Source organism: Solanum tuberosum, unplaced genomic scaffold (genome assembly GCF_000226075.1).
Source record: "Solanum tuberosum cultivar DM 1-3 516 R44 unplaced genomic scaffold, SolTub_3.0 scf00105, whole genome shotgun sequence".
Classification (NCBI taxonomy): domain Eukaryota; kingdom Viridiplantae; phylum Streptophyta; class Magnoliopsida; order Solanales; family Solanaceae; genus Solanum; species Solanum tuberosum.
In genome coordinates this window covers 1331467-1353007 of record NW_006239031.1, presented here as the reverse complement: position 1 = coordinate 1353007, position 21541 = coordinate 1331467, and the positions used below count along the sequence as shown (strand labels likewise).

Genomic DNA, 21541 nt, shown 5'->3' with positions numbered 1-21541 from the left:
GGGGGGTGGGGTCTGAAAACCTTGTCTGTTCACCTGACTTCACTCTATATTGTAGAGAGTGACGCTTACTCAATCCAATGGAGATACTTATATGACCCATACATTTATATAATTGACTCAACTCAACCCATCAAGTCATCTGATAACTAGCTGTCAACTGAAGCCTTCTGTGTGGTTCTGGAATTAGTTCGGAGTTGCTAATATACACATTATGATCTACTGCAAATTAGTAGTCTTTCCTGTTTAATAAGTTACCTGAAATCAGAATGCATTTTCCCTGTCCTCATGCTCTTATGTAACCTAAAACTATTAGCAGCAAATTTGCAAATCTCCTTTGGTTGCTGATTACCTTTAATTCTTAAGATTTTGTCTGCATGTTTGATATGTAACCTACTTGTCCTTAGTCTTCTGCACAAACTTCATTTCCTTCTTGTTTTTTTCCTTTCACTGTCTGAGCCGATATTGTATTTTCCCAGTTTCATCGTGTTGCTTTTCCTCCACTGCTACATTTTCCAGTATTTATTTGCAACTGCTCATGATTTCTTTTTGTAATGGTGGTATTCGGGCCAACTTTTGCGCACCTCAACTATTCCACTGGTACTTGCTACCTCATACGGGCACATGTACCAAGTAACTATACCTCCAAGGTTTAGGCATGGGAAGTAATCACCTTGTGTTTTTTTTTTGTTTCCACTGCAACATGAACCCTGGTCTCCAAGGCTAACACCCATTTCAATCACCAAGGTACAACAACCTTGGGTGCTAACAATTTAAGTTTTTTACTTGCTAGTTCTACAATAGAAACATCGGTGACTTGTCAGGATATTGATTTCTGTTCATATGATTCCTGGGGGTAGTTGATAACTGATTGGTTGAATCCAGGTGCGCATTTGTGCATTTCCAGCCGGTCGTTTGGGATTGCAAGGAATTGGGATAAGTCCTGACTGCAACCCTGAAAATAGGGCCACTCCTCGCCAGGTACTTGAACATCCTCCAGTAAATTGCCAGATTTTTCTAATGATAGACCAATAAAAAGTTCTATCTCCTCTTTTTTCGGCCACAATTTGCAGCTTCTCAACTGGGCACTTGAGCCTGCAGAAGATGATATTCTTGATAAGCTCTTTGAACAAGGTTATGCTGATGCAGCTGTGTGGGCCCAGGAGAACCCAGTTGAGGACTTAATTCGAGATGATGACAGTTCTTCCATAGGCAGCAGTCTTGTACAATAGGTTTATCATAAGGACTGATTTAGTTTAAGAGTGTATGAGATCAAGATGATACACGGACGCTGCAATAATCAGCTCTAGGGTATACTTCAACAATGATGGAGCTGTTGCCTTAACAAGGAGCTGATACTGAGGAAGAATGAAGAGGGTCCGAAACTTGTGGTAGGTTAGCAGCAAGATTTTGTATATAACATTGCAAAGATGTAAATTGTAAAGGATTCACAGAAAAACAAAAAAGAGCACAGGATTTTGGATATGGAGTATTATTGGGGTTCTACTTCTACACTTCCTATACCAGTTGCTGATGGAAAAAAGTAGGAGCAGCCCACTATTTTAGAGACTCTAAGTCATATTAGACCTTTTCAGTTACAAATTGCTGCAGAGAAGAAGTTTGGTGGTGTCTTACATATTCCATTTTGAAGTGAATATTGTTGTAAAATACTACTTACTACATATTTGTGATAATAATTCTGTAATATCAGCAAGATTTATATCATAAGCTCATTGTTTAAAGATGCTTTTCTGTCTCTATTTTCTGCATTAAAAACAAAAAAAAAATGTGACCAGGTTGGAGATGCGGGGTATCGATCCCCGTACCTCTCGCATGCTAAGCGAGCGCTCTACCATCTGAGCTACATCCCCCCATATATCACTTTAAGTTCCAAAATAACTTATATGTATTAGATTAATTATTCAAAAAGAATAACTCCTTTATATATTTAATACTAACGGTGTAATTTTAAAATGTTCATTTTTATCCTTAATTAAGTGATTTATAATCATACAAATATTTATGATTTATTTGAAATTACAAATTTTAAAAATCTTTTTCTTTCTTCTTAAATTTCATGTCGAATAAAATATCTTCATATAAATCGATACGAAGGAAATGTATAACAATGAACTTAATAATCTTTTTAGCAAACAATGAATGGAAGTGCTTTACGTCTAAAATTCTAATTCTATTTTCTAATAAAAGTTAATACTCAAATAATGATGTGTGCTAAAGATAGACTCAAAGTGCAACTTGAGACCAAAAGATTCAAAATGGTAGAAAATGAAAGTACACCAAATGAGAACAAAGAAAATTTGATTAAATAACATATCACATGTGAATCATATGGAGCTGTATTTTTAAGTTCATATTCAACCACATAATTTCTTTACACTTTATACCAACATCAAACTTGGCATTGAAATAGTTCAATCTATCCGTCACCAACAAAGGTTATAAATAGCTAAGAGAAATATCTTTTCCTAAATTATAATTATTTACTGAAAAAATCGTCATTTTGATTAACAATAAAATTTGTATAAAGAGGTTAAACATAAGTTAGTTAAGGTCAATTAACTTTATTTTTCTTTTGACTATAATATCATGTGCCAATATAGGAATACAATCTACTATAAAGGAAAGAAAAAAAATAAGGAGGAGAAGCCCAAAAGTCTTCTTCCGTGGAAATTAAGAGAAGAAGATAAAAAAAAACTAACGTGTTCTTTATTGGGATTTTTTAATGCATTATATTCTCCTATGAGGTCACAAAAGTTAAATCGTCACCTCAATATAAAAAAATTATACATTTAACATTGAAAAACTATCCTAATGCTTTACCTTAAGTTTCTTGGAGCAAGTAGGCGTGCGACTCAAGATTGACTATTGAACTCTCGAGGGTCATTATGAAGGCGTCTAGTTGTAAGACAGTCTTCTTCAAACTCCAGGTGAAGCTCCTATGAGATATGTCTGGTCGCGTGTGCCGAGGCGCATTACTACATACCTAGAGCAACTCCTCCCTATTTTGCTATATCGTGGTAAACAATCCGTCAATTATGATTTACTATGTGCACGATCCAATACATTCTTTTTGCCAAAGCCCACTTTTTCCCTAATACACATATTTACCCTTAATTTTTTTAAAATTTAGATATATACTATAATGTTACATACTTCAATTTGCAATTAAAAACATTTTAAAGTTTCGTTCATATAATTATTGTCCATTTAGGGAAAGCTTTATAACACTTATTTTTGAGAAACAGAAATATTTATGAGATTATAGGCAAGATTGGAAGTTGAGGGACCAAATTTGAGTTTCCGGAACTTGATGTCTTGAAAGAAGTTATAAATAAGTGTAACTATCTGTAAAATGCATTATTAATTATTTCGACATCAGATCCTCCTAAAACTAAAATAGGAAAAAAAACTACCAAACATTACCGTCTTCTCCAAAAAAAAAAAAAAGAGAAATAAAATCAAATTCATCGGAGAATGATGAGAATTGTTGTTGAAAGTTGAAAAAGATGCACAGCAAAGTTGTTGTAGGAGTAGAATTAGTAAGTTCTTCATCAGGTTTTTGTGGACTCAATCACCGTCTTCATCATCCATTCTTGTTCAAGACTCTTTGCTGCACCAACAATTCCTCTTCTTCATCTTCTTCTTCGTCGGACCATAAGTTCAGGTTTAATCTTGGGGGTGATAGGAAGTGGAAGTTCAAAGATATTGATGCCAGTAAGTTCATTACCCTTTTCTTGAATTTCTTTAAGTAAAAAGAAATTACAATGATTCAAGATTTGTTTAGTTAGGTCCACCTTCTTGAGTTTAGTTTTGGTTTGGGACTTTCTATGTTTACTTAAGAGTAAGTGGGAGATTCCGAAAACCTATAAAACAGAGCTTTAATTTACCCTTTCTTTCAATTTCGTTATTATTGCTCGTTCCATGTACTATAGGGTTTAAGTAAAAAAAAATTACTATGTATGATTCAAGATTTCAAGATTCGTTTAGTTAGGTCCAACTTCTTTAGTTTAGTTTGGTTTGGGACTTTCGGAAATCCTATGAAACAGATCTTTAATTTGCCATATGATATATAATAAACCAACGATTCAATTTATCCATAATAGACTTCAAGAATCAGGATTCAGGATTCATTTCATTGAATCGCCGAGGTGGTGTAGAATGAATTGTCCTGTGCTTGGTAGTGATGGCCTATCCAGTAAATGAAATAAATACATATATTTAGAATTTGCACCTTAGTCTTACTCTTACACAAGTGTCGAATTAGTTAAACCATCCAGGAAGTCGCTAAGACTTCTTTCAAGAGTTTGAAATTGAAAAAAGAGATGAAGGAATGAGCTTCTGTATGCAATATAATAGTGCTAGAACTACAAGTGCAATGCACGATGAAGAAAGGAATGGGAGGATGAAGAGGTATAGTTAGATTTTCAAGGATAAGGATATTGGAGCATATTGTTCTCACTGAAGGTTGTGCCCCCAATTTTTTTCAAGGAAGTAGGAGCTTACTGGTGGGATTGGTGGTAACAAAATCTCCCAATCCCACTTGAGCAAAGTGAGAGCTTCTTACTTAAATCATAGTATCAATTAGTTAATGGATGATGAATATTCTCCAGAACATTTGCAAAGCTGAAGTCAATTACACTTTCAAGCCCTGGTCCCACTTGCCTGAGAATACTCTAAAGTATATTGTGGTTCCTTACAGGTACAGTACAAGAATCAGTAAATCACTGGCTGTCAAAGACACAGAACTTTTGGAATGAAGTCACTTCACCACTGGTAAAAACTGTAAATGATAAAAGAACCAGTTTTCATGATGATACGCAAGATACGGAGGAAGTATTCATGGCTGAACAGACTGTTGATAGCCAAACACCGAATGGTGATCTTTCTGTAGCTTCCATTCTTTCAATTGAGCAATTTAGCAGGTAAGTACATTTTATGGTCTCATATAATTGGAACCACTTATTTCTGAATCAAACTGCTTAATTTATGTGTCTATCTTGGAAGTGCCTGCTGTAAATATTTTTTGGGTCCTTGTGTGCTGTGATGAATATCCTGCCAAAAAGGCAGCTCCCCAGTAGATTTAAGGTAATTTAGGATATCTTCTCATATCAAGAAGTCTGCCTCTTTATGTCTGCTGAGCATGTGCTTGAAAGGTTGGAAAAGTTGGGTGTGTAAAGGGTTTTCTGTGTTGGAAAGGTGTGTCACAGGGATTTGGCCTCAAGGTCAGGGGCAAATTATGTATTCGGACTAATTTTCTTAGATTAGTCAGGTTCATGATAATTCTCCCGCATTTCAGTTTAGGTGAACCATTGATTGGACATGAAATTCAAAATGTTCATTTGACTTGTAAATAATAAAAGTGGTAGTTGCTATTAAGGCGACACATGCAATGCTTTTTTAACGGAGAAAACATCATATTAAAGTTTTATTGATTAGTTAAGTGTACTGAACAAAAAGTACTTACAGTTTTTAAATTTGTGAAAGTTTCTAAAAGAGTTGGACATTTATTTCTACATTGTACTGTAGCAGCTGAAATGTGGAGTATGTTCTTCCCTGTTTTTGGAAGCCTGGGTCTTGCCTAATTGTATCTTTGAAGCATATGAAATCTGGTATTCATGGAGAGTTGGAAAATCCATCCAAAAAAACTTGGTTAATGGTGTGCCTGCTTCCATTTTTGTGGTGCATATGGAATGAAAAAAATTGTAGATGTTTGGATGGGATCTGAACTCCTACTTCCGTACTTATAGTTAAGTGCTTATTGAACTTATTTTGTTGGCTCAATTAGGCCCGTGTATCTAGCTGTGATCATTTTTTGTATTGTGTTTGCTCCCTAGTATAGACTAGCTTTTGCATAGAAGCAGACACTATCTCTTTTTCATGTAATATTTTGTTTGCATCTTCTTGATGCTATTTAATGAAATCATCCCTACTTTATTTAAAAAAAAATGCGATGGAGGGGGTAAAAAAATGTTAACCTCTCATCATGTGGCACATTTAAGCACATCCCAAACTTGGGCGTCTTACGGAAATACTAGTTAGGAGTGCAAAACTTCTTGATGAGGGAATTTTCGAAGTCTATCCTAATCACAATTTTTGGTTTGGTCATTGTCCTAAGTAGACATCCAAATACCCCAGTCTATATATACAAAACTATGATGATAAAACTATAAGGGAATAGGGGAGCCATAAAATCATGGAGTGTGGAGGGTGTCTGTCTCAAAATACCTGTATTCTCTTGAAATCCATACATAGTTAACTAATAAGAGAACAAAAAAGAAGTAGAGGATTCACATTGGCAATACCGACTAGTTAAGATAGATATTTGTTCAGTGTTGGTACATTATAATTGGTTTGGTGCCGTTCAGGAGTTTGTTTAGTTTGGCCAGAGATTAATATGTCTTTTTAGGGATGAGTGATGTTTAGAGAACTTTAAGTTTTAGAAACCCTTTCTTTTATGACAGAAATCTGCACAACCTTCAGAACTCGGGGATGATGGGCTCACCGGTCTCTAATTTTACAAGACCCTTGATTGTCCTAAAAGAAACTTAGTGGTATTAGAATGAAATGTGCCTAAAATGGAACACCGGTGGATAAGAGGATTCATGTAGATGACTAGCTAGGTTGGATTGCGAGTAGTTGTTATTGCTATTGTAGAGAGGGTGGAAATGGAGCGGGGAGAGTTTAATTGGTTTAAGGAAGAAATGTAATAAACTTAAAAAGTTGATCATGATATGGTGAAACACGTGTTTTAATACTCTTGGAGTTGGGTTCAAAAATCTTTTGACACTTTTGCACATCCTTGTCTTTGCAGCCTCTGCTCCTTTTAGGTAGTTATTCTTGCAATTGAGTGTTAAAATTGTGGATGTGAGCTTACCAATGTTTCCCTCTGTGGTTAGCTTCAATGCCCAACAAACCAATGATGAGTAAATATATGTTTTTAAATTATAATGTGGACTTGTATATGACATATGACTGATGTGCAGGATGAACGGATTGACTGGGCAGAAAATGCAGAAGATATTCAAAGCACTTGTTCCTGAATCTGTTCATAGTGATGCTCGCAGCTTGGTTGAATATTGCTGCTTTAGGTTTCTGTCAAAGGATACTTCTAACCTTCATCCTTCCCTGAAGGTTTGTTGCCTTAACTACATGTTTCCTTTGTAGTCTTTCATCAGTTGTTTTCTTATGAGCATAACATGTATTCTTTTCCTTTATGAAACTGAAGTTCTTTTCAGAGAGTCTTATGCTCAGCTTGCTCCTCTATCCCACATCCTCCAATCCTACTAAGGAGATCCCAATTTTCCATTTATTAGCTTCAGAGTATCATGAAAAGTTTCTTGTATGGTTTTGAACCCTATTCCTCCAGTGGTCTCTGCTGTGGATGATCTACAGAAGACAAACCCAAAATGAAGAATAGAACATGTAACTCTTGGATGAATTGAAGTACCTTGTGATCCTGTTAGTCTTCCATCTCTTTTGATGTGGATGTTAAACTGTTTTAATTCTACTTTTGGTTTTGGTTTTATAAAAACAAAATCAATATCTTTTTGACAGTTTTTTTTTCCCAATATCTTGCGTGATACTGTGTCTTTTATGATGAAGAACAAAAATTTTGCTATTCCGTCGATTTAGCACAATCTGAAAGTTGCAGTCGGATCAGTAAATATTGGTTTGAACTTTTCAGATTATGGAAGAGGAGAAGTAAAACAATGATAGCATCCATGAAATCTCTCCTAGGTCCTCTAGGAATAGGAATGCTTCCAGTTAGTTTTTCTTTCCATGCTTAAAGTCTCTCTACAATTTTGCATAAAAGAAATATTAACTCAATATTTTCAGATAGGGATGAGTTGTAAAAGTTAAGATTTATCTCTTACTCATTCATTAATATGTTCATATGTGATTGCAGGAACCTGCATTCCAGAGACTGATTTTCGTAACTATGTTGGCGTGGGAGCAACCATATAGGAGCAGACGAGATTCCCGAGTTAAATTTGCAGACAAGCATTCTCTCCAGGTTCTTTCTCCGCTCTTTAGATCTTGTAGATGATAGGTTGTATGTGACATGGGCCACTTAAGGGTAGGTTGTTGTCTTTAGGCTGTTAGTTTTAAGCTGTTAGTCTAACTGTAGATGCATTTTCAAAGACAGCTGATGGATAAATAAGATATCATCACTCACAATTTTATGGCATCTTATATCACTCTTCTGATGATCTGTCAAAGAAAATAGATTTCTGGTGATTTTATGCGCTAGGACTAATATGGTCAGTTGATATCATCTTCGACCTCTAATCATCATGCCTCTGCCAAGAATCGGCATATATTCTGTCTTTTCTTTCTGTTTTTTGCCTTCTTTTTTCTTTTTTCAGTTTGTTCTTGTGGTGTGGAAAGAGGGTAGGTTATTCTTTGTATGCCAACCTTCTCTATTCTTTCAATGGTTTGTTTATTTCAGTAAAGAGGCCTATTAAACTTAATCAATTAAGCTGAGGTTTTCTGGTGGTGCTCCCTGGATTTCTAACTTGGATTTGATAGATTGGGACACTGTCAACAATGTGTTCTTTTGAACAGGAAAGATAGGAAAAAAGTTTTCTTTCCCTTTGTGCAGTCAGATCAAACTCGATTATTGAAGTTTTAACAAACTTCCCACTAAACAGAGTACAATTTTTGGAGGCTGCTTGCTGTTTTCCAAGAACAATCTCAAACATTTAAACCTACGACTGAAACAGTGAATAGTTTATGGGTAAATGTGCTGTAAAACGGTGGATGATAAAATCCCTTTGCTGTGATAATAATGCATTTTAGGCTGAATAAGCTGGAAATGCTTGACATAGTCTTAAATATGAAAGTGAAGATGTAGTTGCTATATTCACTTCTATCTCTGGGTCAATTTTCAGGCTGGTGTAAGGACACATTGCATTGTGTAGTGGCTAGTTCATTTTCTTTTTTCTAAACCATTTTGTATCTTTGAAGGATATATAGGGTGGACACTCCTCGGTGGCAATATCAATGACAATTATATTTATCTAACTATTAAAATTTACAAAAGAAATTGCTGAGAATTAAGAAGATGGAAAGGAGAGGCTGGAGGTGGATGCTGTGAGGAGCAAAATACTTTTGTTCTCAGTCATATGTAGTGCAGACCTCACTTTTGCTTTCCATGTATACTAATTTGCTTCCATGATGATCAAAATAAAAAGCTCTCCCGGATCTGCTAGGATATTAATATTTTCAAGCTTGGAAAAGTGGCTTTCCATTATTCATATGTTATATTTGTTCTAAACTAAGTGTTTCATGATTGTGCTTCACTGAGAAGTTCTTACTATGAACACAAATATATGAGTCAAAACCTAAATGTATCTGTTTCTGCTGAAGCTAAAGAGGAAACTAGTTGGAGAAGAGGCTTTTGTTCGTATTGCTCCTGCTGTTGCTGGTATAGCTGATTGGACAACAGCACACAACCTTTTCAAAGCTCTTGCTGGTAATGATCGGGGCATCTCATTTACCTCATGGTCCACATACATCTGTGAACTTCTCAAGTAAGCATCCTCTCTTTTGAGTACAAAAGTTTCTTCTAGTATGTTATGTGCATATCGTTGCGCAATTCAAATTTATGGTCGATTATCAGCTCACATACACAAAACATCACAATTCATGAGAATATACAGTTTACTAATTTGACAAATCCAATGCTGTATTAGGATTTCTTGACAATGCATACTCCTATTCACTTTTGTTTCCTGAAATTTAAATTAATACAATCCCATAAGAGATTGTCATACTACTGAGTAACTGTTTATTCTTTTTTTAATAAAATATTAAATCCATGTAAAAATTATTCCACTTGACTATGAGAAGTAAGTTGTGTTTTTGCTTTCTTTGAGCCAAGGGTCTTTCGGAAATAGCCTCTCTACTTGACAGTTAAGAGACTAAGAGTAAGATCTGCGTATATTCTATCCTCCCCAAACCCCAGTTGTGGGACTATATTGGGTATGTTGTCGTTGACTATGAGAAGTGAACTTATCACATAAAACTGAATAGGGAGAGTATTTAGCATTCACATGAATACAAAGCTTCTGAATATTTCTTTCCTTTTCTTAACACTCAAGTTTTTTTTTGTATGATGATGACATGAGTTAAACTTAAATGGAGATACATGGTCAGTGAGGATTCAAATAGCCGACCCAACTTGTTTGGGACTGAGGAGTAGTAGTTGTTGTTGTCTTAGCATTCTAGTTGTTTGAGTTCATTAGTATTTGTAGTAGTTCTATCCTTTTCAGTAATGGGGAAAATTTTGTTATTAAGTTTGATTTCTATTTATGATGAGAACTCTTAACTAAGCTTGTAATCTTGAAGTTACTAATATAATTCTTCTGATATTTCTTCTTAGAGTGCATGAAGGACGGAAGTCATACCAGTTTCAAGATCTCTCCCAGCTCCATAACGAGAGAATCTTGTGCATTGCTTCTGGTGGAAAACACCCTGTTCTTAAATGGGAGAATAATATGGCATGGCCTGGAAAACTAATTTTGACTGATAGGGCCCTCTACTTTGAGGTACTCATTAATAACTGTATACTTCCAATTTCCAAAGAACTGTGTAAAGGTCTCATGAGATGTTCTTAACCCATCACTGTTGATGGAAATATCTTTCTTGTAATGCAATTTCTTCATTCTCAAGTGTGAACTTTAGTTGGTAGTTCCTTTCAAGTTGTGAAAATTGAGGCAATTGGATAATGATATTCATTGGATTTGGCTAGCTGAACAGTTTGCACATTACTTACTGTATAATAGACTCTTCTGTCTTGCAGGCAGTTGGTTTGACAGGAAAAAGAAATACATCAAGATTGGATCTTACAGGAGAAGGTTCAAGCATAAAGAGAACAAGAGTTGGGCCTCTGGGCTTTGACTTTCTAGATTCTGCTGTATCTGTCACTTCAGGTCCTCAGTGAGTAAGCTTCTCCAACCAATTCCATGTGGACTATATTATTTCCTTTCTGTTTTACTTTGGATAGAACTTTTGTTGGCATCTCCCAAGCCTTAAGTAGAGCCTCAAATTAGACCCACAACTTCATGACAGTACAAACATTTAATGGCCACCTGTCAATTGTTTCAGGTTCTTAAAGATCACAGATAAACAAAGTTCCATCCTTAGAACAAATAGCTTTCTAAAAATTAGTGCTCACTTTTACACTTCTTCCTGTTTTATCACATCTTGGATAGACCATTTTCATTATCTGATAGAGACAAGAAGGGATTGCCTGTGTCAACCATCTTTTTTTTTTGATGAAGTAAATTTTTTTATATTATAGGCATCAAGAAGGTGCAATAAGTACAAAAGGGGAAGGAGAAATCCAAAATCCAACAAGTTAATTGGGCAATCTACAGGGGCTAAATTCTGCCAACTGAATAACCATAAAAAGACATCTAGCTTTAAGAGTGTGGCGAGGAGTCGATAACCCGTCAAAGCATCTGTCTGTTTTTTCTTTTGATATATTATATATAGCCATAATAAACAAAAATGTCTTATTAAGTAATTAAACAAATTATAAGAAAACAAAGAAGTTAAAATTCAGTAAGAGTTGGGCGGGTTGGACTATATGAACCATTGTTCAGCCCATTTTGCCCATTTGAGCCAAAGTAATATTTGTAGGGGTTAATGACCTGCCCATTTGACACACCTAATCCTAACTTCAAGTTTCACATATGCATGCCAATCTTAAAAGGAAGTACGGTAACTAATCACCAAAATATCATATGACTAACTAGTAAATTGTATCTGATCTGAATCGTTATATCTCTCGATTTATCTTATTAATGTACTTTGTCAAATTCATTTCGCCCTTGTGGATAGAAATCTTCCCAAGTTTCTTCTTTATCCCAATTAATGCAGGCAAATTTCATGCTTTGATTGGAGTCTAGATTTGCATGCTAGACTTGTTGATCCTAAAATCATTTGTCCTGTCCCGTGTTTGTAGTTGACTATGCAGGTCCTCTAACTGGAAGTAAAGTTTCATAAGATTTCTGTTCTATTTGTTTATTTTCCTTCTGTAGCTTGTTTGGATGTCAAGTTCTCCCTGCAACATCTTTCTGGAGAGCAAGTTATCATTTAATTTATGTGCTTTTATTTTGAATTTCTTGTGTTTCATGTTTTGATTAAGAATGGGATGTTGCTATATGAAATATCCAGCTTTTTTATTTTAGCTGATAAAAATTGCTTGTTGATATATTATGTTCTATTTTATTGTACTCATATCAGGTCAGATACATGGGTATTAGAATTTGTCGACTTTGGAGGAGAAATGAGACGGGATGTGTGGTATGCATGCATCAATGAAGTAATTGCTTTATACAAGTTCATACTAGAATTTGGTCCCGAGGAAGGTGATCAATCAGTATACAATGTCTATGGTTCCCAGAAAGGGAAGGCAAGAGCAATTTTGTATGCTACCAATGCTGTTAAGAGACTTCAGGCTCTTCAATATGCTCGAAAGCTCTTGGAGGATCCAACTAAATTGGTTCAGTTCTCATATTTGCAAGATGCACCTTATGGTGACGTCGTTTTACAAACTCTAGCAGTTAATTGTTGGGGTGGACCATTGATTGCAAAGCTTACTGATCAAGATTATCAATCAGGGGGATCACCTGGATCCACGAATGATGCAACAGAAAGTAGTAGTTATGTATTTGACATAGATGGAAGTGTGTACCTACAGAAGTGGATGAAGTCTCCATCATGGGCTTCTAGTGCTTCACTTGCTTTTTGGAAGAACCCCCGATCGAAACGGGGAATAGTTTTCAGTAAAAATCTTGTTGTTGCTGATATGAATTTGATGGAAAAAGCAGCATTGATATGTAGAGATAAATATCAAGTAGTAGAGAAAACACAAGCCACAATTGAAGCGGCAATGATTGAAGGGATACCTAGTAACATTGACCTTTTCAAGGTTATCTTGTCCCTTTCCTTTTCTCCTGTTTCTGTCTGCAATTTTTTCTGATTTTTGGATTAATTAGTCTGCATTTATACATCTCGTAACTCCAGAATAATTAATCATTTTTTTGGTAAAAATGATCATGCGTTTAAACATTTAAATTCTCTGATATAGTTAGGGTAAAATAAGCGTGTTATATTCTGTAAGATTGCTATACTGATAAGACTTGCACTAAAATTAGAAATTAGAAATGCTGAAGAATACAACTTTACCTTTATAAAAAAAATTTAGTTATTTTTGAAAAAATAGAAATACAAAGAAATTTAACTAATATCTGAAGGGAACTTTTTATATTCTTCAAATGTAAGCTCAGACTTGGTTTAGAATTTGCCACTTTGTTGCCCGGAGTTTAGTGTTAAGAGGTATTTCATTGTTTGTGATCCATCTAAGTCCTTATTTTGCTTATTGTCCTATATAGGAGACAAACTGGGTACCTGCAATAAGCATCAAGAATCTTTAAGTAGAAAAATGCCCTGCAGCACTTGTTTTTTCTGTATAAAATCATCACTTATAGTTGCTTAGGATTACTTTAAACTTTTTTTGCCCAAGATAGGCAGAAATGTTGATACTATCTTGTGCTCGGCAAAATTATAGAAGCCTCACTTGTACCCAAAGGCATGACTTAGCAGTCGATGGAGTTAGAATAAAGACCGACGGAGGTCAGGGTTTCCATTGCTAAAGTCTTGTGGACAGAGTTACCCAATACCTGTATTACGGGAAGATACAGTTAGCCAGTGAAATAATGAAGGTGCACACGAACTGGTCAAGTCACAACCTTTATAAAGTTTTAAAAAATAATTATAGAAGTCTCACTAGTTATAGCTATTGTTACTGTTTCATGGACGATGCGCTTGTGGTTATGGCTTAAAATCAGGCAGCTTTTCTTCTTTCTTTTCTTTAGAACTGAAATTTCAAGAACTTTACTTTACTTGGTGGGGGGTTAGACCATGGCGACACAACATCTAGCCAGGGTTTACTTTTCCCTTCAAGAAGAAAAAAGGGTAAAAGTTCAACCATGATTTGGAAAAGGAAAAAGACCAACCATGATTTGCTAAAAGAAAAGAAAACAACCTTAAAAGCTCGTACTAAGATTTGAAAGGTAAGTATAAATCGATGGTCTTAAGTTGTGGATATTTTGAGCCTCAACCAACCTTGATGAATTGGCTTATGGCCTGGGAGGAGGTACTGTTTGGAACCATTTGACTATAAGACTTCCATTGACACATTTTCCTTGTAAAATAGGAATAATTGTGATTATCACAGTCATCTGACATTCTACATAGTGACTATGTGGAAGAAGACTGGACTCGGAGCTTGATGTGAAAGGGATGTGCCACTGTACGCTTTATCTATTGGGAATATTGAAACTACTAATGATATTGTTTTTTCATTTTTTCTTGAAAGAAATTTGCTAGAACATCTTGTTATGTTCTTGGGTTTACAACTTCAGCCTTGTTGTATGTTCTCTGTGTTTTTCTAATTCTACAAGTTCATTCTTTTATTATTAAAATTGATTATTAATTTTCTTCCCCTTTCTTGGCAGGAACTTGTGTTTCCTTTAACAGTTATGGTAAAAAACTTTGAGAAACTTAGGCATTGGGAGGATCCCCTATTAACTGCCTCTTCTCTTGCACTCGCATATACGATTATATTCAGGTAAAGTGCATTGTGGTATGTTGTGAAATTTACTTGCATCGGCCATCAGTATCTGGTTTGCCTGTACACGTTAATGTTTACTGATATATGTGGAAGCATTTTATAGCATACATATATGACCTCTAAGTCCAAATGAATATTTACTTGTCTCTGGAGAAAATTTCACCACTGGTCTTCATGATTTTTATCTTTTCTGGAACCATATGAACTTGCGATTTCCTGGGCTAGTTGCTATCTTGCAGGCAACTTTTTGTTAGATTTATGCTAATTAAAGAGACCGTTTAAGTTACCATTCTAAACATCCCAAATGATTTTCACAGTTTTGTCATCTAAAATTAACCAGCTTCTGAAAACCATATTCATATACAATACTGAAGAGTGAAGAGTTCCATTTGCAGGTTGCGAAGGTTCATGTGAAATGCTACATTGTGTTGTACTCTTAAATGTTCGCGTATTCGAAAAAATATAACATTGTATAAGCTTCAAATACTGTGTTGTTTTAGAGGATTATGTACAGTGTTCAAGAACCTAACTAAACTGTATATATTTATAATATCTTCACTTACCAAGTAAAATAAAGAAGGATAATGTACAATGTGAAGTGAGTATGGCACATGAATATCTATACATAATAAGGGTGAATCGTGGTAATTTATTGCTGACTGTTAAATTAGTTACTTTTGTTTTTGAGCATGCTCCTGAAGTTATTCTTTGTGTGGTTAGTTATCTGTCTTAATTACATTGAGTTTCTTGACACTCAGTTTTCTGGGATCAGGAATATGCTATCTTATATTTTACCAGCAATGTTGATGGGCTTGGCTGCTGGCATGTTATTACTCAAGGGGCTCAAGGAACAAGGACGGCTTGGAAGATATTTTGGAAAAGTAACCATACGTGATCAACCACCATCAAACACACTACAGAAAATTATTGCAGTTAAAGAGGCCTTGCGTGAAGTTGAAAAGTATCTGCAGAGCTTGAATGTGTCGCTGCTCAAAATTCGAGCAATTATTCTTGCTGGCCAACCTCAGGTACTTCCAATCTAACCCAGGTTGCACCATAAACTGGTCTCTTATCACTTTCAGTGGCCAAAGGATGAATTGAAAAATATTGCCACTGATAGGCTTAAGATGTGTGCTACTGACATGCATGCTAAGAACTGCTAAGAATAGCTTAGGAGTGTGATACTTCTTAATAGCCCCATCAAGAGTATATGCCTTAAATTATTTGATTCATGATAGCTACTTAGAAAAGATATTAGAACAAGTAAAGGAGATAGATTATGTGAACCCTCTCAATTCCCTCCTTAATAGCAGAGACATCAATCAATTGTTTCCCTCAAAAAAATTTGGTGGACAGTTGGGAACTACTTCTAGTATATATTATCAACGTCCTAGAGTGTGGTTGCTCAGGTGATGTATCTTTTCATTCTGAACAAAAATGCAAATTGCTCTTAATGTTCTCACTCCATCTCTGTAATGAAGTAAATATTGTCCTATTCAATTGATCTATTTAAATTGGTTCAAACCCAATAGGTAAAACTGTATGTGAATTTTTCCCTAAGCCGGTAGGCAGAGTTATCTACGGTGAGAGGTAGCAAAGACCAGTTGAGTTGTTGAGGTGTGCACATGCTAGCCTGCACACAACCGTTACCAAACAAAACAAAAGAAAAAATCTGTTTGCTAAATCTTTAACCCTTCTCTGTGGTTTTAGCATACTAATTAGTGAATACTCGAACTCTTAAGGTTCTTTTTTCTTTAAGACCATTTCATTCTTGATGGGCCTCAGTGAAAATACAGCTAGTCCCCTTGTCCAGATCCACTCATCATCACAAGAACCTTCCTCATCCCCCCAACCACTTGCTGCTCTATCCCTAGTGCTGACTACTCACAACTCCCATTGCCTAATTTAACGCCAATAACCCTCTCGTCATATCCCCCTCCTTACCCTCATTCTGCCAATATTTCCTCTTCCATCTTCTATTTTTGGAGGGACAACTAGAAAGACTAAGAGAAAGCTGTTAAGTTATAAACCCAAAATAAAAACTTTTTTCTTAAAAAGAAGAAGAAAGTAGGATCAATCGGTCATTAGACATTTATATTTATCTTAAGTATTTGACTAGATATGCAAGAAAGAAAAAATGGATGTTTAAACTTGATAAATGAGGGACCAAAATTGAGTTTTTGCACTATAAACTTGTTTGGGTCAATTCCTGCTCCCCCTCCCTGGTTTCAAACTTCATCACATTCGAGATCATGAACACTCAAAAAAGTTCACGAGCCCCTAACTTGCACCACACCTAACAATTAGTTCTTTTGAAAAAAAAAACAAAAAAAACAATTAGTTCTTTTGAAAATGTTCGATTATGTTGGATCTCTTTTAATTGTTTTAGGGGCTCAGTTGTGCATGTTTTGAGTTTGATGAGATTATGTCCCAACCGTTTCTCTGTGTATGGTCTACTTTGAGTAATTATTTTAGGGGCTCAATTAATTCTTAATGCTGACTCTGCTAGGTATGATTGCACCTCTGGATTGTAGTGTTAATTTTTTTCTAATACTCTATATTTGTTTTTACTTAATTGAGTTAATTTTCATAACCTTTGTCAGATTACGATGGAAGTCGCTCTGGTTCTACTATTTGGTGCAACCATTCTCTTAATTGTTCCATTCAAGTATATAGCTGCTTTCCTGATTTCTGATGCATTCACCCGAGAACTCGCGTTCCGAAGGCAAATGGTTTTGAGATTCATGAGCTTTCTGAAGGAGCGGTGGGAAACAGTGCCAGCCACCCCAGTTGTTGTACTACCATTCGAGGATGATGAGTCCGATGCACCAAACCAAAGAAAGGAGTCCATCAATGACGGAGTAAAATCAGAGAAACAGTTAAATCAGTAGGTTATTGTAAATTTTCTTTTAGGTAACTATCTTTTCTCTTTTTCCTTTTTTCTTTATAGTAGGTGGTTACAGCAGGTGTGACGGGTCGAAGATTGAAGCAGAAACAGTTTTTCCCCCTTAAAAACAGTATCATTTGGGTGGGATTTCGTAGTTTTGCCTCTTGGAACCTAATGTGATTGATTTTATATGATAAATAATATATATATCCGTCTAATAATTTCTCTTGGGAGTTTTTAATCCATGCATCATATCAAGAAAAATAGATAAAAATTCCTGACTGCTATTTAGTTGGCAATAGGTATCGTCTGCTAAGGAGGAAGAGCATAAGAATGTCTTGTTTTCGTCAATGGCCTTTTTAAGATTCGTTGGCTGAAGATGGCCTTTTTAGAAGTTGTTACCATAGAAGCCACTTCTTTCCTGTGATCTCATTACACTCTTTTCTTCTTCCTTTTTCTTTGTGGTGGTGGTGTGGGGGGTTGCTGGAATTTTATCACTTTCAAAGTATAAAAGAACAGTATCCCAGACATAAAGTTTTGCTGAGAATTAGAAGCTTATGCACTTTGGGTAAATGGCCAAATTTTGATGTTTTCACACTAGTGAACAAAATTTTAAAAGACAAGGAAATGCAATCAAAATCCTATATGAATGGGAAAAGTAAATGTACTATTTCTGTCAAAACATCAATCCTCCAAGACTTATCACTGTTGTCAATCCAACCATCAGTAAATGTCTTGTTTTAAAGAGCGACTTCAATCCATATGCTCCATTACAAGTCACATTCTTGCCATGATTTGTGCACTGTGTCTGGTTCTGGTTCCTGTTATCCAACACAGAGAATCTTAAATCAGCAAAAGAACATCCAAGTGTGTAGTCTAAAACCAAACAAGGGCAAAAAATGCTCGGTGATTTCTTCGATTTGTTCAAGTCTTGATGGACAGAGTTAGCCTATACTTGTGCTGGTGGAATAGTCAGAGTGCGCGCAAAATTGTGCAATTGAGAAGGATTAGAATTGTTTACCTTGAAGAACAAAATGACACAACATAGTCAGTAGAAGAGCAAGTGATGATACTAGTTGGGTCATCAAAGGCAAAGCTATAAGCCACAGGGCATGCTGTCTTGAAAATCCTTGAATAGTTTGTAGGCAAACATGAAACTGGACTACTAAATGTACCCCTGCAGCAATATTCATCGGTGTTGAAGACGTTACATGCGCTCCGGCAGGCGATTGTCTTGCCGTCCGACTTGAGAGCTAGCTCAGAAGAGCAATTTGGTCTGAGATCACTGTCACATCCAACAGAACTGCAGTTTCCTTTGCCATTTACAGGTTTCACTACTATAGGCAAGTTGAACCCATCCACAAGGCTAACATCGTAAAAATCAGTATCTCCAAGGGTAAATTCGGCAATTGAAGCTGGAGGCTGACCCGGTTCACGACATTTTAAGCCGGTCCCACACCCCCCGGTCTGGCACGTGCCGTTGTCATTCTTGTCAAAGTCACACCCGGTTCGACCCCATATACGGCCGCTCCACCCGGCCGGGGCAGTAAAGACGGCAGACTGGCCTTGTTTCAGCTCATAACCATCTCCACTGAAATTGTTCTTAGGTGTAATTCCAGGCCATACTGTCTCTACGCAGTAGTTTATAATGGTAATATTTGTACACTCGGACAATTTTACCCCTGTCACACTAAATTGTGTCAATATCCGGAAAAATAAAATTCTAAAAAAATTACAATATCAAATATACATAATTCAGGAGAGAAAATAAATACGATATTGAATCCTTCTATCTATGTGGTGAAGGGTTGAGGAGCTCACTTGGTGAGCTACCTCGCTAACTTCTTTCTATCTTATTAGAAAGCGAGCGAAAGAAGGAGAGAGAGTATATTGTGTTATACCTAAGGCAATAGCAAACAAGAGAAACCAAACATTGAAAGAGGAAGTGAAGTGAGAAGCCATGAATATGCAACACTACTAAGTAGTAGTAATTGTGAGTTAAAAAGAAGTGAAAGACAAGTGAGTATTTATATATGTATTTCAAGTTAGAGAAGAATACGTGCAGAAGAGAGTGAACATTAGAGGAATAAGGCTTCCTTTCTTCTTCCTTAAATCAGACGATTCCTTACCTCCGACCATTTTTTCCCACTGATGTGTTCCTTACAATTGTCTCTTGTACTATTTATATGCTTTTATATCCAAGATTATTATTATTAATATAATAATAAAAGTGTGTAAGAATCGTGATGGCTAAATTTTCTTTATTTATACAATGTATTACGAGAGAAGCTGATACCCATTAAAAAAAATATACTTAATAAATAAAGCAATAAACAAAAAGGTGAATTTTGCTAAATCTATTTCCATTCATTCAACAAAATAATGTTACAAACAAATTCAACTACTCTAAAATGAATAAGTAGTTTATGATCCTTCGATCTTGATTCGAGTTTAGGGAATAAAGAAACGTTTTACTCTTTTAATCCGAAAGCCAGTACGTATCTAGTGATCAATGATATGTCAAATTATTCAGTAATAGCGGAAGCTTAGTGCATTGGGCAATCACGACAGCTTATTCTTGTTTACATCTTTCCTCTTCTTTGCATAATTTTTGGAATGAAAATCAAGGAAGAGTGCCAAAAGGGAAGCATTGAAAACTGCATTGAAGCACCATCCATGGATCCCGGAGCAACCCGACCCGGTAAAGTGATGATAATACAGCATCAAACCCGAAATCAGGAAACTGAAGACGAATTGTACAATCTGACAGTTCGTTACCAATCTCTTCCACCATGGACGAAATCCCAAGGTACACAGGAAGTAATAAGCGTACATTAGCACATGAACAGAAGCATTGGTAACAAGCGCCACCGGAAACAGAGTCTGGGACGAAGAAAGCCACAAATAACACATGACTACCACCACGGCGTGGTGGTACACATGGAGGAACGACAGCCGTCTAGATCTAGACCCACTGAGAATTATCAAAAGGGTGTCTAGAAATTCAACAATCTTGGAGAAATAGAAGATGTAAGCCCAGAAGAATACGGGTCCACGTGGGGGAGTCTGATTAGCCGGGAAGCAAATGACCCAAGTCCAATCATTTTGGGGCATTTGGTGGAAGGCGGAGAGGGAGCATCCGACGGCCATGATTAGTGAGAGAATGAAGAGGAAGAGGTTGTGGACGGCGGAGATGAAGCGGAGGGAGGCGGGGGAGAGTGTGGGGAGAAGAGGGAAATAGTGGAAAGAGAAAGTGAGAGTGAGGTAAGTGAGGACAGTGAGAGCGAGGAAAAGAAGCGAAGAACCGAATGTGGAGGTTTCATTCCATTCGAAATTGGTGATGATTGGATGATTGACGAGCCAGTATTCAACGGTGGAGTAGAGAGTTTCCATTTCTGAATCCGTACGCCGGCGACAATGGAGGTTTATCTTTTATCTGTTTGATTGATAAAAGTGAGATGATAAGAAAGAGATTGGTCAACTCGGAAATTTGACTTGGCATCTATAAAAACACGTCATCCCTTCGGATAGATGCTTTTTATTATTTGGTCACTTTTATAGTACCTAACCTATATTACTTTAAACTCACTAAGGTTCTTTAAAATATTACTCTCTCCGCTAATTTTTATTTATCACAATTTAATTTAACACATTCATTAAAAAAATAATTATTAATATAAGTATTTTATCAAATTATCTCATCTAAATGGTGTCTTGAAAATAAGTATTTAATGTTGAGGATAAAACATGATTTTTTTTTAATCTTTTCTTGATATAAAGTGAAATTTTATTTAATAAATAAGTGACAAGTAAAACTGAATCGAGAGAGTATAGATAAGTAGAAGTAAATGGTGGGGGATTAATACTCTCTCTATCCAACAATACTTGTTCACTATTGACTTTGCACACTCCTTAAGAAACTATAAATAGAATGATAATTTTACTATATTATCCATTGAATATAATAAATACAATGTCTTAAAAAATGTAAT

General features: G+C 35.9%; 4 protein-coding genes and 1 non-coding gene across 6 annotated transcripts in view; 2 read left to right on the top strand and 3 right to left on the bottom strand.

Annotated features, from left to right (window-relative positions):
* LOC102583741 (uncharacterized) overlaps window positions 1-1743 on the top strand; it is a 5356-nt gene extending 3613 nt beyond the window's left edge. The window contains exons 6-7 of the mRNA XM_006349330.2: window positions 883-978; window positions 1071-1743. Of these exons, the coding sequence (XP_006349392.1) occupies window positions 883-978; window positions 1071-1229 (255 nt within the window). The 3' untranslated portion in view covers window positions 1230-1743. The remainder of the gene's footprint in view (window positions 1-882; window positions 979-1070) is intronic.
* A 52-nt stretch (window positions 1744-1795) lies between these two features.
* On the bottom strand, window positions 1796-1868 carry TRNAA-AGC (transfer RNA alanine (anticodon AGC)). Its single transcript has one exon. It is a non-coding gene; the product is annotated as a tRNA-Ala (tRNA).
* A 1530-nt stretch (window positions 1869-3398) lies between these two features.
* On the top strand, window positions 3399-17782 carry LOC102583411 (uncharacterized). 2 transcript variants are annotated; one of them, XM_006349329.2, is made up of 11 exons: window positions 3401-3732; window positions 4718-4940; window positions 7002-7149; window positions 7925-8032; window positions 9388-9551; window positions 10403-10568; window positions 10823-10959; window positions 12271-12958; window positions 14547-14659; window positions 15435-15690; window positions 17266-17782. In XM_006349329.2, the coding sequence occupies exons 1-11, from the start codon at window positions 3525-3527 to the stop codon at window positions 17551-17553; spliced, it is 2499 nt and encodes an 832-aa protein (XP_006349391.1). In that variant the 5' UTR covers window positions 3401-3524; the 3' UTR covers window positions 17554-17782. The 2 variants fall into 2 exon arrangements, with proteins under 2 accessions (XP_015165051.1, XP_006349391.1); XM_015309565.1 differs by lacking the exon at window positions 17266-17782 and having other exon boundaries at window positions 3399-3732; window positions 15421-15534.
* A 298-nt stretch (window positions 17783-18080) lies between these two features.
* Window positions 18081-19751, bottom strand: LOC102602835 (pathogenesis-related protein 5). Its single transcript, XM_015309564.1, has 3 exons — window positions 19451-19751; window positions 18571-19231; window positions 18081-18370 (listed from the first exon to the last, which is right to left on the bottom strand). The coding sequence occupies exons 1-3, from the start codon at window positions 19509-19511 to the stop codon at window positions 18226-18228; spliced, it is 867 nt and encodes a 288-aa protein (XP_015165050.1). The 5' UTR covers window positions 19512-19751; the 3' UTR covers window positions 18081-18225.
* Window positions 19752-19885: 134 nt separating this feature from the next.
* On the bottom strand, window positions 19886-21080 carry LOC102583082 (elongation of fatty acids protein 3-like). Its single transcript, XM_006349328.2, has one exon. The coding sequence runs from the start codon at window positions 20940-20942 to the stop codon at window positions 20112-20114; it is 831 nt and encodes a 276-aa protein (XP_006349390.1). The 5' UTR covers window positions 20943-21080; the 3' UTR covers window positions 19886-20111.
* Between the last annotated feature and the right edge of the window lie 461 nt (window positions 21081-21541).

Bases quoted from the DNA above. Each gene is read 5' to 3' on its own strand.
- LOC102583411 (XM_006349329.2), top strand. From the start codon at position 3,525: ATGCACAGCAAAGTTGTTGTAGGAGTAGAATTAGTAAGTTCTTCATCA. The intron at 8,033-9,387 runs GTTCTTTCTCCG...TTTCTGCTGAAG, and splicing joins CAGACAAGCATTCTCTCCAG to CTAAAGAGGAAACTAGTTGG. The intron at 10,960-12,270 runs GTGAGTAAGCTT...TACTCATATCAG, and splicing joins TCTGTCACTTCAGGTCCTCA to GTCAGATACATGGGTATTAG.
- LOC102602835 (XM_015309564.1), bottom strand. From the start codon at position 19,511: ATGGCTTCTCACTTCACTTCCTCTTTCAATGTTTGGTTTCTCTTGTTT. The intron at 19,232-19,450 runs GTATAACACAAT...TTAGTGTGACAG, and splicing joins CTTGTTTGCTATTGCCTTAG to GGGTAAAATTGTCCGAGTGT. The intron at 18,371-18,570 runs GTAAACAATTCT...GTTGGATAACAG, and splicing joins GTGTCATTTTGTTCTTCAAG to GAACCAGAACCAGACACAGT.
- LOC102583082 (XM_006349328.2), bottom strand. From the start codon at position 20,942: ATGGAAACTCTCTACTCCACCGTTGAATACTGGCTCGTCAATCATCCA.